A 14,007-nucleotide genomic window follows, 5' to 3' on the forward strand; every position below is an offset into this window, starting at 1 on the left:
CTGTCCGGAGCTCTATCACCAAAGCCTCCCACGCCTGCGCCGCCTCCAGCGCCCCTATCGCTATGGGACCTATGAGCCTGTTGCAATCGAACCGAACTCTCGCTGCCCGCCCACATAAGCAGTGCCGCCTTCCATCTAACGTAGCTAGGGCCAACCGCTGCCTTCCAGTGAGAAGTAATTTCCCTCTTAGCCAGAAGGAATCCTAGGTCTACAAACTTGCTAGATATCTTATTTTTGCTAGTGTGTGGAAACCAGTGTAACAGGCAAGCTCCCTTATCCATAGTAATCTGTCGCCCAGTTACTCTGCAAAGTAAATCGGCTATCTCCTCCCAATATGTGCTCAACTGCGGACAGTCCCACAGCATAGGCTCAAGTTCACGCCCTGCAGTCTGCACCGGGGGCATAGCGCGGTGTCGATCCGGAAATGCTGATTAATTTTAACTGGCGTAAGGTATGCCCTATGTAATATGAAAAATTGGATCAGCTGGAACCTAGCATTCCTGGTACTCTTCCATGCTCTTTTAATTATCTGCGACCAGGCCGTGTCGGGTATTGCTTTATCTAAGTCCGTCGCCCATTGCTCCCATAGCTTTTGTAACGGATTAAGCCCCTCTCCCAGCATACGTTTATATAGGCAAGTAACCGCCTTATACGTGCCCGCTGCCATCACTACGTATTGACACGCTCCGCTTGTTGGCGGTTCTGAGAGGCCAGCACCCCAATGCCTCTGTATGGCGGTGATCAGTGCCGCGTACATCAGGAAATGGCCGCGCGGGAGACCAAAGGTCTCCTGCAACGTGCTATAGGTTAACAGCTCGCCATCTGCATTCAGGTCACCCACCACCTGTAGGCCCAGCTCCTCCCATTCCGCAAGAGCGGGCCAATCCCCACCATGCGGCAATGCCGTACACATACCCAGAGGTATCTCGGGAGCGTATGGGTGCTGCACCCCAATTCTATTGTGGAACCGTTTCCAACAATGCCGTAGGGTCCCCTCCACCATCGATAAATCGGTAGTCCGCAGGTGCTGTTGCAGGACCACAAAGGACAAAACATGCTGCGGTACCTCCGGTGCAGACACCCTTTCCGGCCCCCGAAACTCCAACGCCACCGCCTGGGTAAGAAATTGGAATTGTGCAGCCAAGTAGTACAATTCAAAATCCGGGACACCAAGGCCCCCCTCAGCTCTCGGCCGCATCAAAGTATCCAACGCCACCCTGCGCCTTCCTGCACCCCAGATAAAGCTACCCACCGCGGAACGGGGTTGTCGAAAAAGAGCAACTGGTATCCGTATCGGTAGTGTCCGGACGAAGTATAAGAATCGAGGAAGTGGCACCATCTTTAGCAACGCCACATGACCTGCCACGGACAGTGGCAGGGTCCTCCAGAATCGCATGCTACCCCCGAGGCCTCTCAACGCTCTACCGATGTTACCTTCAAGGAGATCCTCCTGAACATGATACACATTCGTTCCCAAATAAGGGAGGCACCTAGGCTCCCACGCCAGATCAGGCGGTAGTGTGGGCGGGACCCATGTTCTGGACACGTTCTGGACACCGGGAACACGCACGTCTTCGCCCAGTTAACCAGCAGTCCGAGATGTCCCCAAAACAATCGAGGAGGGAGCGCGCCCCTTCCAGGGCCTCCCCCGCATCTCCCAGAAACATTAATAGGTCATCCGCATAAAGCGAGATATAGTGCGCTTGGTTGTTAAGTCGCAAGCCGCGGTACGCCCCTCCGATCCTAGCACGCGCAGCCAATGGCTCTACCGCGAGGGCAAACAACAGCAGGGAGAGCGGGCAGCCCTGTCTAGTGCCCCGCCCCACAGGATAAGAGGAGGAAACAACTCTACCAACTCGAACCCTAGCGGTCGCCGACGAATACAAAATTTCAGTCCAGCGGACATAACCGGCCCCAAGTCCAAAGGCTGCCATGACTGAGAACAGATATGGCCATTCCAGGCTGTCGAACACCTTAGCAATATCAACCGAAAGGACCATCGCCTGCCCTTCCACCCCACAGTCTCCATCCAATAGTCCTATCAACCGACGTATGCTGCTGGCAGTATTTCGAGTCGGGATAAAGCCGGCTTGATCAGAATGCACCAATCTCGTCATAAAGGGAAGGAGTCTAGTGGCCAACACTCGGCTCAGTATTTTATAGTCTGTGGTGAGCATAGATAGAGGCCTGTATGCAGCTGGGTCAGTCGGGGGCTTCCCCGGCTTAAGGAAAGGAACAATAATAGCCTCTCTAGTAGAGGCCGGCAGTATCCCCTTTTGTCTAGCCTCCTTGTACATCGCCAATAATCTGGGAGCCAGGAGGTCAATATACGTTATATAGAATTCGATAGGCAAGCCATCGCTACCCGGTGTTTTGTTGCGTGCCAATTGCTTAATGGCGCAACTAATTTCAGCCAATGTAATATCCTGACCAAGGACCTCCGCTTCCTCCTCTCCAATTGCAGGCAGCTCCAGGCCTTCCAAAAACGCCTGAGTATCTACATCACCAGTCTGTAATTGGCTGGTGTAAAGACTTGCATAAAAAGATCGAAATCGGTCATTAATGTGATGTTGCGTGTATTCCAAGCGTCCCGAGGATGAGATTAACGCCAAGATAGGTACGCATCTAGGAGCGGGGTCAGCCAGCCAAGCCAGTAATGTGCCCACCTTATCCCGTTCCGCATGCGTACGGGCCAAGTAAGCTCTATGATCGAAGCACCGTAAGCGCTCTACTACCACTGCTACCGCCTCCTTTCGGGATTGAACCGCATTGCGCGTCCCAGAGCCAATGGAATGAGCTCTCTCTGCTTCTCGTAGGGCCAGTTCGCCCGCCTCAACTTCCAGCAGTAGCAGCTTCCTTTCTCCCACCCACTTGGCAATACAGATCCCTCGAACCACCACTTTGAAGGCATCCCATTACAGGGCCGTCATCGTGGCGGAGCCCGCATTCTCCGCAAAGTAGTGCTCCACCCCATCCCCCAACTCTGCGCAAAAGGCCTGATCCTCCAACATCTCCGGACGCAATCTCCAGGTCGGGACCCTAGGACGCTCCGCCACCCAACAGAAACTCACGAACAACGGATTATGATCCGATATGGTACGCGATAAGTACTCCCTGCCAACCGCCAGTGATACTAGGCCGGTACTACAAAAAATTGCGTCCAACCGCGCATGCAGGTCATGCAAGGCCGAGAAATACGAGTAATCTCTATCAACCGGGTGCTGCGCTCGCCAAATATCGATGAATCCCCAGTTATCCTGCCACTGAGCCGGAACCTTGGCTAGCCTATTAATCGGAGCCATACGTAGCGGAGGATGGGATCGGTCCATGGTTACATCGATAACTGAGTTAAAGTCTCCCCCATCAACACTGGTGTCGTAAAATAATTCGCGAGGACAGACGATAAAGTCTCCAGGAAGGACACCTGTTCTACATTAGGAGCATAGACACTACAGAGGGTCACCTCCCGCCCATAAAGACGGCCTCTAACCGCAACATAGAGGCCAGTGGGATCTATCAATTGATCAATCATCTGAAAGGGGACCCCGCCCTAATCCAAATCAAAACCCCCCGCGCAAAGGCTGAGTAAGTGGTGTAATAAAGCTGACGCCGCCATCTACGCTGCAGCGCTAGCCCCTCTGTCTTGGTCAAATGAGTCTCCTGTAGGAAAGCCACCTGCACGCCCCTACACGCCAAATAGGAGTGAACTTTGTATCTACGCTGCATGGAGTGCAATCCCCGAACATTCCAGGTCCCGCATTTCACATCAGGTAATGGACCCATAACATGGATGCAAAAACCACACAAAACAGTCCCCCCCCCCCAGGTTGCCAGGTAGTGGGCCCACTATACAAATGCACAACACTCAATAGCTCCACATTCTCGATTAATCGTGCCAGCAGGCAATGTCCCCCAAACAAACCAATCCTGTCCCCAAACATTCCCACCCCACCCACTACATCACCCTCTCCCCCAAGAACAGGCACCAACATAGTGAATCCCATCCAAACTACCCCAACTACATGCCTCGGCTAAGCTAAGGCAAACTAACTAGTACCATCCGGTGGGGGTTGGATGGAGCCTAAGGAACAACCTACGATAAACTAGAATCGCAACCATTGCCCGCCCCAAAGTCCCCCAGAAATGTAATACGCCACCAGAGCCCCCCGGAGCCCCGCGCCAACATTGTCTACTCCCCCACCCTAATCAAACCCAACCCAAACTCCCAGCCTTCCGCGCATCCAGTGAACCACTAAGACCCCCATCAAAGACAATCATCACAGTACATTCAGCCATATTAGAACTTCCAACCCCAGAAATAGCACAAAGTCTACTCATCCAGCAGTCCATCCGACGTTCCAGGAGTAACCAGCGGTAAACGTGCATCGTCCGATGCAGAGGACTCTGCCTCCGAGGGGCCCTTGTCGCTTCCAAGTTCCGAAGTCGTGGGTGAGGTCCTTAGCAGTTCTCCGGAGATCGCTGTCACTACATCCAGTACTCCCCTGCGCTCCATCGCCGTCTGTGAGGTCGATGGTTTCCGTAGCCCCCGCCGTCTGAGTCGCAGCCGTTGCGATCTGCGAGGCTGAGAATCACCGGCCAACTCCCGTGCCTCCACTTCCTGGCCATCCTTGCCAGCCCTGTAAGACTCCAGCCAATCCCATGCTTCCTCCGGCGTGTCATGAAAGCAGGTCTTTCCATCCAGCACGATGCGCAACTTGGCCGGGAAGAACAAAGAATACTGAATCCCTTCTGCACACAATTCTTTCTTAACAGCTGGAAGGACATGCGGCGCCGCTGAGTGTCTAGCGAAAAATCTGGGAAGAGAGTAACACTGCTGTTGTCAACCTGGAAGAGGCCATCACTACGGGCCCTCCGAAGGAGCAAATCATGGTCCCTTAAATGTAAGAGCCGCGCCACCACCGGCCGCGGAGGGCGCCCCTGCTGTGGAGGCCTAGCAGGGACACGATGTGCCCATTCCAAGGTGTAGAAGCTCGACAGCCCCTCAGGGGCCTCCACCGTTTTAAGCCAAGTTTCCAGGTAGCTCACCATGTCCGACCCTTCAATATTTTCCGGCACCCCTCCCCCCCAAATGTTGTTCTGCCTATTCCTGCCTTCCGCGTCTTCCGCCCGCCGTTCCAGCACAGTTAGACGATCCAGGACATCCACCATCGTCGCAGACAGCGTGGTCTGGGCAGGCTCAATCTCCTGAAGCTTATTTTCGGCTTGTTTCACCCGATCAGACAGTTTTGAGTGGTCAGCTCGCAGCAAGCCCAGTCCCGTCGCCACCTGCGCAATGTCCTGCTGGAGGGCGACTCGAGAGTTCGCAATGTGCCAGAATTTTATCCAGTTGGAGTTGGAGCCCCGGAGCTTGTGGCAAATCCTGCTCATCCCTATTCTCCTGAGGTGGGGATTCGGCGTCAGAGGACGGCGGATCTTCCTCCTTCCTCTCCCGGGGCTTGCCCATGGCTGCAATCGTCAGAGCACTCTGATACTGTGTCGCGGAGCCCCTCGATTCCCTCCAAACTATTCCTAGGGTCAGCGCCCAGGTCCGGGGACTCTGGTAGATGTCCCCCTTCACTCTGCGTAGTCCTGGATAACCCACCTCACACCACATGGCCAACAGGCACGGCCGCTTCACCGCAATATCCATATCAGCCCGAGTGGGCAACAGCAATCAGGGTCCGCAGTCCACGCTCCCCCCAGCCCAGAGCGGTACTCAGTGGTGATCAGGAGCGCTTCCAAGGAAAGCCCCGTTCCTAGTGGGATGTCCAGGCGGGGCTACGTGTAGTTGTGCAGGGTCCCCCCCACATTCAGGGCCTCAGTCCCCCTAATCCGCCGCCACCCTCACGAAGCTCCTCCAGTGCACCCCCAGGTAGGGACGCCCCGATTCACCGCAATCCTGCACAGGGGAACAAGCAGAGGTCCGCCGCCCGTCACCATTCAGCGGCACTCAGTCTGCGGCCCTCAAGTCCATCCAACCGCTCCCGCAGCACCCAGATACAGCAGCCGCACCTATACGTCCTCATTCCAGGGTGCAAGGCGCCCAGCAATGCACCACCAGGTCGCCGCCTCCACCGCCGCCCAGAGGCCCTTTAAAGGGAGGGCGCCGCCATCTTGATTACTGCCACACAGTCTGTGTAGTCCCGGGGCCCACTCCACAGTCGTCACAGGCAACGCCACTGCCCACCAGGGCCCCACAGACCAATCAGGCCCCCGGTCCTCGACCCTCACAGGTGCGCGGGGGGGTCAAGGGGAGCGAGCCCCGGCATCTGCCGATCTCCTGCCCACAGCCCCGCCGGCAGGGTCCAGCGCCCACGTCTCTGCCCTTGCTCAGTTCGGGGACGGCGCTGCTCGCTCCTCAAAGCACGCTGCGCCTCCCGCACAGCTCCGGAGCTCCTCGGCACCCTCCGCAACCCCGGAGGATCGAGCCTGTGGATGCGGTCCTCCAGTGCCCACAGTGCCCTCGCTACCAGCTCGCCGCAGGCGGGATCATCCCTCCTCAGAGCGGCACCGCCGCAGTGGCACAAGCCGCCCTCAGGGCTCCGCACTCCAGCCTTCAGCGCCTCCCCCGCAGCGGCACTCCACCTCCGATCTCGGCAGTCAACGCCGACTCCAGGGCCCGGGGTAGACGAACTGGCTCGGAGCCATCTTGTGTCGTCCGGCGGCCAGCTCCCGGCTCAGTTGAGCAGCTTCAGCGCTCGTTTTGTGCCCAGCCACAGGCAAATCACATCGCCGTTTAGCTCCAGGTCGCCCCCAGCACACTCGGCACTGCCAGGGGGGTCGGAGAGACTCCGCAATCAGGATGAATTCGGGTATCGGGCGCGGAGCTCAGTGCTCACGCAGCCTGTCCCATCGGCTTCCAAGCCAAGCCCCCCAACACGTGGCTCTCATGTTGGTTTTCCCAATACACTTATCCCTGATAAAGGGCATTACATGGCCGAAATGCATTGGGACTTAAATCGCTACGTCGGATTATGTGGAATTATGAATCTGCATGTGTCTAAGGGTAAAGCCTGGATAGGCGCTCGTTGAATTTTGGAAAGTTTGGTGAGAAATCTGATGAGGGTCCAGCATTCATGATTAACTTACACATGTGGACGGAGTTTGATTTAGAGTAGCACACGTTCATCATAGACGCAAGCCACATTTTAGTGTGCATTCTACCAAGTTTTGAATTGGACTACTTGGGAGGTGACATATGCATCCTATTCAGATCACATGACCTAGTTGGCCTTCAAGAAAGCCTGTCAATGACAGGTCTCACCTGGTTGACTGACCACTAGACCTTTTTAACATGCTCTAGAGATGCCTGAAACAGAATACTGGACCACAAGAACAAAAATGTCACAGAGAGGAAAGATGGTCTACATTTAGCAAAAGACACTGTCACAAAAGATATGCAGAGTCACAAAAAATAAGCGGAGCTACAAATGGAACACAAAGGAGAGAATCCAGGAAACCTTCCTGATTCTGATCACTTAAGAATTATTAATGGGATTTCTCTGAAGAGTGTCAGCTACTCTAAAATGCCAGACTTCTGCTTTGCATTTACTTCAGGAGTCCATCCTGTGCAACAGTTTGTAAATTAAATTAAATTGTATTCATCCATAACTGTTGTCTTTACATCTAAAGGGCTGCATCATAGAGATTTTGATTTCCTCAGTTGGTAGAGTTGGACTAATACGAACTCACTCTATAATCCTCCAAAAGATCTCTGACCATTAAAAAGGACCAACAGATTAGAAAGGTGCAGAGGACTAAATTGGACCTAGTTCCAGCACGATAGATACCAGTAGGACATCATGAACTTTGGGAAAATACACAGTGTTTATTTTTCACACTAATGACAGCATGAAATATGTTTTATGCATGAAGTAAAAGACAAATGATGTAATGTATAAGAATTTCGAAATGTTGGAATGCATCTATGTGTACTGTTGTTTAACAAACAATAGCTTGTCTACTGAGTAATGTATTGTTTTACGTGGTTTTTGTATACATTTAAGTCTATTCAGAATATTGAAGAGATTTTGTTATGTACCAGGTGAAGGAATACCTAAACGATAAAAAGTATACTAAGGAAAAAAAAAATATATATATATATATATATATATATATATATATATATATATATATATATATATATATATATATAAGCACAATAAAAGGGACTTCTGTGTCACAAAAAATGGTAGTATGATTTATGGTGTCCGAGGCATTTTGTTTGTTGAAAAAAGCATCAGAGAGAAAAGCACAGATTGTTAGGAGTCACGAAATATTTCAACTTACAAAAGTTACTCTAGTAGACACTATTAAAATCTGAAATATTGCAATGGCCAGCTTTAGGAACAAAAAAGTTCCCACACCCCTCGAACTTTGCATAAAAGGAGCATCTCGTCCAGGAGAAAAGTTTTAATTTTGCAAATTGTTCTGAAAGAGATTAATGGACGAGAGTATAGTTTAAGCCACTGTAGTTATCAAAAAGGACCAAAACAGTGAAATCTGAAAAACATTCTGGAGCTTATTTAAAAGCCTCCTGCAACACGTTTGCCCCACCGTTGAGTCACTTTTTGTGATGCAGCGGTGGGGTAAACAATGTGCCAGGTTGTGCCCTAGTTACAAAGTGATGCATCTACGCAAATGTGTCACATTGTAAACCCCTGCGCCATATTATACCTACGTCAGGAATAATGTATGCAGGGTAGCCGTTCCCACACCAGAAAGCCTCGTAGAAGTAACGCATAGAAATCTACAAGATTTCACTGCACCACTTCTAGGACGCCACTGCGTCAAAACCTTATGCCTGCAGGCGTAAGGAGTGACAGTGCAAAAAGAATAGGTCTCCCCCATGCATTGCTGGAGTTGTGTCAGGCTTACGAAACAATTCCAGAAATGGGTGGGTTTGGCGTCGATAGATACATCAGGATATCTGATGCATCTGTCAATCCTAGCGTCATGGTGCGCCGTATTCTAAATACAGCACATCCATGGTGGCGAAAGGGTTGCTCTCGCAGGCACAAGGAAACTAGGGCATCAGTGCTTTAACACAGGGATGCGTCAGTTTCTTGTAAATAAGCCCCTCAGTGATAGGGTTTCAGAAGAGACTGTCAGTTCACATTGGAATGAAGGTAGGTGTAAAGACAAGGTATAAAACTGATAAAACCAGGAAAGCTCAGAACAGCCGAGTGGGGTTTGGCTCCATGTGGGCTGAGTATTCTCACCTGTAGCCGAATTTGTTCATGGCTATAGAAGCATGCTTGGGGCTCCAAGGGTCACAGATGTAGAGATTGTGGTCATTCTCTGGGATCAGGTCCACATCATGTAGGAAAAGGCAGTCCCAATCCTCATCCTTCATCGCCTCCTTCACCCCCACATTTAGGAGCTTTGCGCGGTTGAAGGTGCCGTTCCCTGCCTGCGAATACACCCCATAAAGCATAACAAGTTAAACTATTCAGGACAACCTTCAAGCACCACACTCGTCTTAAATATATCTAATAATGTAGAAATATAAGCACAGACTGTAACACTTGATCATATGAGAGTGAACATTCAAGAAATATCCCCCAAAAAACTATGATAATTAAAAAAGGTGACAAGAAAGCATCTCCTGAAATATGCGGCACAAAAGAAACAATCTCCCACCCATCATTTCCACATCAGCTTGCACCGTTTTCTGAAGGGTTTTCAAAACACACAATCAAGGACCACCAGCGGGTGTAGGGTCGCACATGTTCACATATAACACCCACAATGTGACCTCAGTTATGGATGTTGCTCTGAGCAGCCTTTTGTGATACTGAAGCAAAAAGGAGATGCTTTCCATTGAAAAGGTTCAGAACTCCACAACCGCTGCCAGTGCTTTGGTTCGTGGGTAAAAACTGTTCATAAAGAGCTTAAAGGGCCTGGAAAGTGAAATGTCATGGGGGAAGGGTCTGTGCTGCAGGAAAGAACATGAGTTATGTTACAGCATCTTCATCACAGTATTTTACAAAGAAAGTATAGTCAGAAAAACCTTTGACCTTCTATTTCAAATTGGGAAGCCAACTGATCTTTCATTGTAATCAGGTTAGTCAGAAGAGATGTTTTTGGACATGTTTATGATCATCTCGTTTAAGAATGCGAGAGGCGATATTAGGTTATTTTATTAGATATTTTTCCATGTCAAATAATAATGATTTGCATCGTATTATTCCTTACTCTTCATTGATGTAGTTTTTTTTGGTTCGTATTACTACAATATTTACTGAAGTACGTGTTATACAAGCATGCCTGCATGCTGAAATACAGAAATGATGTATAATGTACTCATAAAAAGAAATCTAGAAAATGGAAAAAAATACCACAGCAACAAAAGAAGTCACAGATGTGTCACAGGGCAGCTTTGAGGTGGTTACAGCTGCATCAAACCTTCTTAAGTGGATAACACAGGTCGAGTCTAGATACAGAGGCACATGCGCTCTGCGAGCGATACAGTTTCCATCTGAATGGGTTGGCCACGCCCGCCACTTTAGATTGGTTCCTTTTGGTGCCTTTTCAAGTGCCTTTCTTTTGTATAGTCGATTGGTGTCTTTTGTCCCTCCTTTGGGCATGTTTTTCACACCTATGGCGACTGGCCCTGTTACATGGGTCACTTTGCTTCAGGTCATTTCCTACTTGTGGCGCACTCTTTTTAGATCTCACCTGATCCAGTGCATGCGCTGCTCTAGCCGAGACATTTAGTAGCTGCTTTTAAAAGTGCTACCAACGCGGCCACCAGCTTACTGTCACGCGCACAAAAGCGCGCGCTACTGTGCCCGCAACCCTGGCGTGATTTAGTGCGTCATGGCGATCGCGATCACTTTCGCTTTCAGAGTGATCGCGATCACTTTCGCTTTCACAGCCACGCGGCATTACTTTTACTGCTGCCCGGCCAATCCTTGTTTTTTCATATAATTCGTCTTTCCTTTTTGAAAGCTCTGCAGTCGTGTTTTTAAGACTATTACATACCCATATTTTGGTTTTATCATCGGTTAATCTTTCGGCACTACTGCCGATTTAATAACACACTTTGTGACTTTTTTAAATGTGGATTTCTTTTCAGGTAAATAAAAGCACATTTCATTGTTTTCCCATTTTTTGGGGTTTTGATGTCGACCACCAATTTGTTGGGAGGCGGGGCGGTTGAACATATATTGGTTAAACCATTATTTGGATGTCTGTTCAGGTGCAAATAGTCGGCTTTTACTTTGCCACTGCTGAATGGGGGCCTTGTTCTCATTGTTTTGCCCTACTCAATAGCATATGGTGAAACAAACGCACAGGTAGTAGGTAACTAACGAGTTCCTGCTCTCACCATTTTGGAACAATAGCGTTTGGGATTTGGTTGCGGGACAGTTGTTGTACTTTGCCTGATCTTCGCAATAATGAACTGTTAGACAGATGCACAATTTTAAATACGAGCAGTAAAGTAAATATTGTACGTCAGAAAGAGTATATCTTCATGAATACAAAATAGGCATGCCTCTTAAAAAGGATCAAAAATGACTGATATAATTGTATTATGCTATGTTTATATGAAAGTTTAATGTTATCTCCTCCTGGCAGTTAGTTGTTAACGCTTGTTGAAGCAGTGATAATTGCAGGTATCTTTCGGTTTCGAAAGGAAGCAGAGCCTGATATCCACTTCCGCTTGCACGCCATCTTGACAACACCAGCAGCCCTCAGCAGCAGGTTAAGCGGTGGATCCAGCGCAGTGTTCAAGAGTTTGTGAACAGCACGTTTGCAGCCCCGGAGTACAGTGTAAGTTGACTTAGACAATGCTGTCCATCTCGCAGCACGAGGTGAGTCTGCGCATGGCGGACTATCACTACAGTGGACCAGTAGAACACAGATTCTCCCCATACACCTTCAACGGCAGGTAAGGCTTGGAGGAACTGGGGTGAAATTCGAGTTTGTGCCCCGTCATGCATGATGTGCATTACATCTCAGGAGGTGTCAAAGAGACCGAGTGTTGCGATCTACCCCCCCTTAGTCTTTGGCTCTTCCAGTTCACTGTTTGCCTATTGACTTTGTCAGGATTGCAAACCATTGTGTGTTGCTAGTTTCATAATCTGAGGAGGTGTCCAAGAGACCGAGTGTTGCGATCCCCCCCCCCCCCCTTAGTCTTTGGCTCTTCAAGTTCACTGTTTGCCAATTGACTTTGTCAGGATTGACTAAGGGGGTCATTATGATGACGGGCGGACTTAGTCCGCCCGCCATCCTACTGGGACTCGGGATCGCCCGCCATAAGGGCGGGGGTCCTGTGAGTGGTATTAGGATGCGGCCGCATCCTGTATTTATAACATCGTGGCGGGCGGTGCTCTCTGCACCGCCCGCCACAATGCCGTAAATGCATGTATTCATTTGCATACACAATGCAGCAGGCACCGCGCAGTGCCTACCGCAATGTATATGCAAATGCAGGGGGATACCAAAGGTACCCCCGTGTGCACCCCCCACCCCTCCTTCACTTTGGGGGCCCGCATGGGGCCCCCAAAGTGAAGACCACATGCCTTTCTGTGGAAAGGCAATATTAAATGCCCATCATAATATGGCTGGCGGTGTCTGATAGACACCGCCAATATATTATTCCTTTTCCGCCCCGGCCGCAAGGTGACCGGGGCGGAAAAGCGGCGGACGTCTTTCCGTCCGCCCAGGTCCCCCCGCCATACTAATATGGCGGGGGGTATTCAGGAGATGATGTCGGGCGGATTGCCCCCGCTAGGCCGGCGCTGGCCACCGTCAGCCTGGCGGGGGCATTCTACCGGACATCATAATGGGCCCCTAAGGTTGCTCCGTGTAGTAACCATTCCAGTACCCTAATAAAGTAGCTTGCCAAACCGAACACGTCAAAAGTTGAGATTACCTGAATCTAAGAATGCGTTGATTAACTTGAAGCAAAATTTACAGGGAATGCTCCCTACTACCCACGTTTTTCTTCAAATGGTCCTCTGACAATGATGTTCGTTTGGGCAGTGATAAAGTCTGTTACTTTCCTTTTGCATTTTCCCTCTGTACAGATGCATTTTAGAATTGATTTTCTATTGCAGAGGTCTTCAAACTTTTTTGCTCTGAGTCCCCTAAGCAAAATGTTTTGAAGTCGGTCCCCCTCCAGAAATGTAAGTGGAAAACAGGAGGAACAGGAGGGGCAAGGCTGAACGGAGAGGACATAGCTTATGCGATAATTTCATGGGTATTTTTCTGTATTTCATAATCCACACTAAATGTGAGATTCATAAAAATGAAAATAGATCAAACAGAAGGTCAACAAAAACACGAGGCCCCGTAATTGGGGTGTTGTGGGCCTGGGTTCCAATGCAACTGCACCTGCTGCACTAATGGTAGCTGTGGCCCAGAGAAGCTGGCTATCTCCTCTACCTCTCTTATCCTTCCCCCTCATGCCTGGCCATCACTCCAATCTTGAAACAGACCCAATCTCTTTCAATAACAAGTATTGGCATAGCCAATAGGTCTCGCTTTTCGGACCATTTAAGTATGTAGTTATGCAGCAGAATATCCTTGGTGCAACAACGCCAACTGTTGCATGGCTAAACACGTATAAGGTCCCAAATGCAAGACCTATTAGCTATGCCAAGGCTTGTTTAACTTTTGTTTATGCTCAGAACACTAAAGCTCGTTTTTTGAGTCGGCACAGAAGACAAATCTCCTTGCTTGTTTATCATTATTGTTAGGTAAACAAACATTGTGCTTGTTTAACATTGGAGGGGTGGTGTTCGGTCGACTGTAGGCATGCCTCCGTCAGCATTCTAACTGCGGCACAGCAGCTGATTCTATGTCAGGACCGGAGGCTTCGGATTATGCCTTCTTTCTTCACATTTATTATTTTTCACAGCAGCAAGAAAGACCAAAAAACTACTTTTCCCATGAACACTTGGGAAAGAGGAAAAACAAACATAAGTCCTTGGTCGGTCTTCACAACACTGACAGCTCCCATCATGCTCCACTGCTGCTTCCTCTTCCTCTTTCTTC

General features: G+C 49.7%; 1 protein-coding gene across 3 annotated transcripts in view; it reads right to left on the minus strand.

Annotated features, from left to right (window-relative positions):
• B4GALT3 (beta-1,4-galactosyltransferase 3) overlaps positions 1–14,007 on the minus strand; it is a 397,975-nt gene that overhangs the window by 34,612 nt on the left and 349,356 nt on the right. For all 3 annotated transcript variants that reach the window (XM_086945030.1, XM_086945028.1, XM_086945029.1), the window contains exon 4: positions 9,222–9,412. In XM_086945030.1, coding sequence (XP_086801156.1) covers positions 9,222–9,412 — 191 coding nt within the window. The remainder of the gene's footprint in view (positions 1–9,221; positions 9,413–14,007) is intronic.

Source organism: Lissotriton vulgaris, chromosome 12 (genome assembly GCF_964263255.1).
Source record: "Lissotriton vulgaris chromosome 12, aLisVul1.2, whole genome shotgun sequence".
NCBI classification, from domain to species: domain Eukaryota; kingdom Metazoa; phylum Chordata; class Amphibia; order Caudata; family Salamandridae; genus Lissotriton; species Lissotriton vulgaris.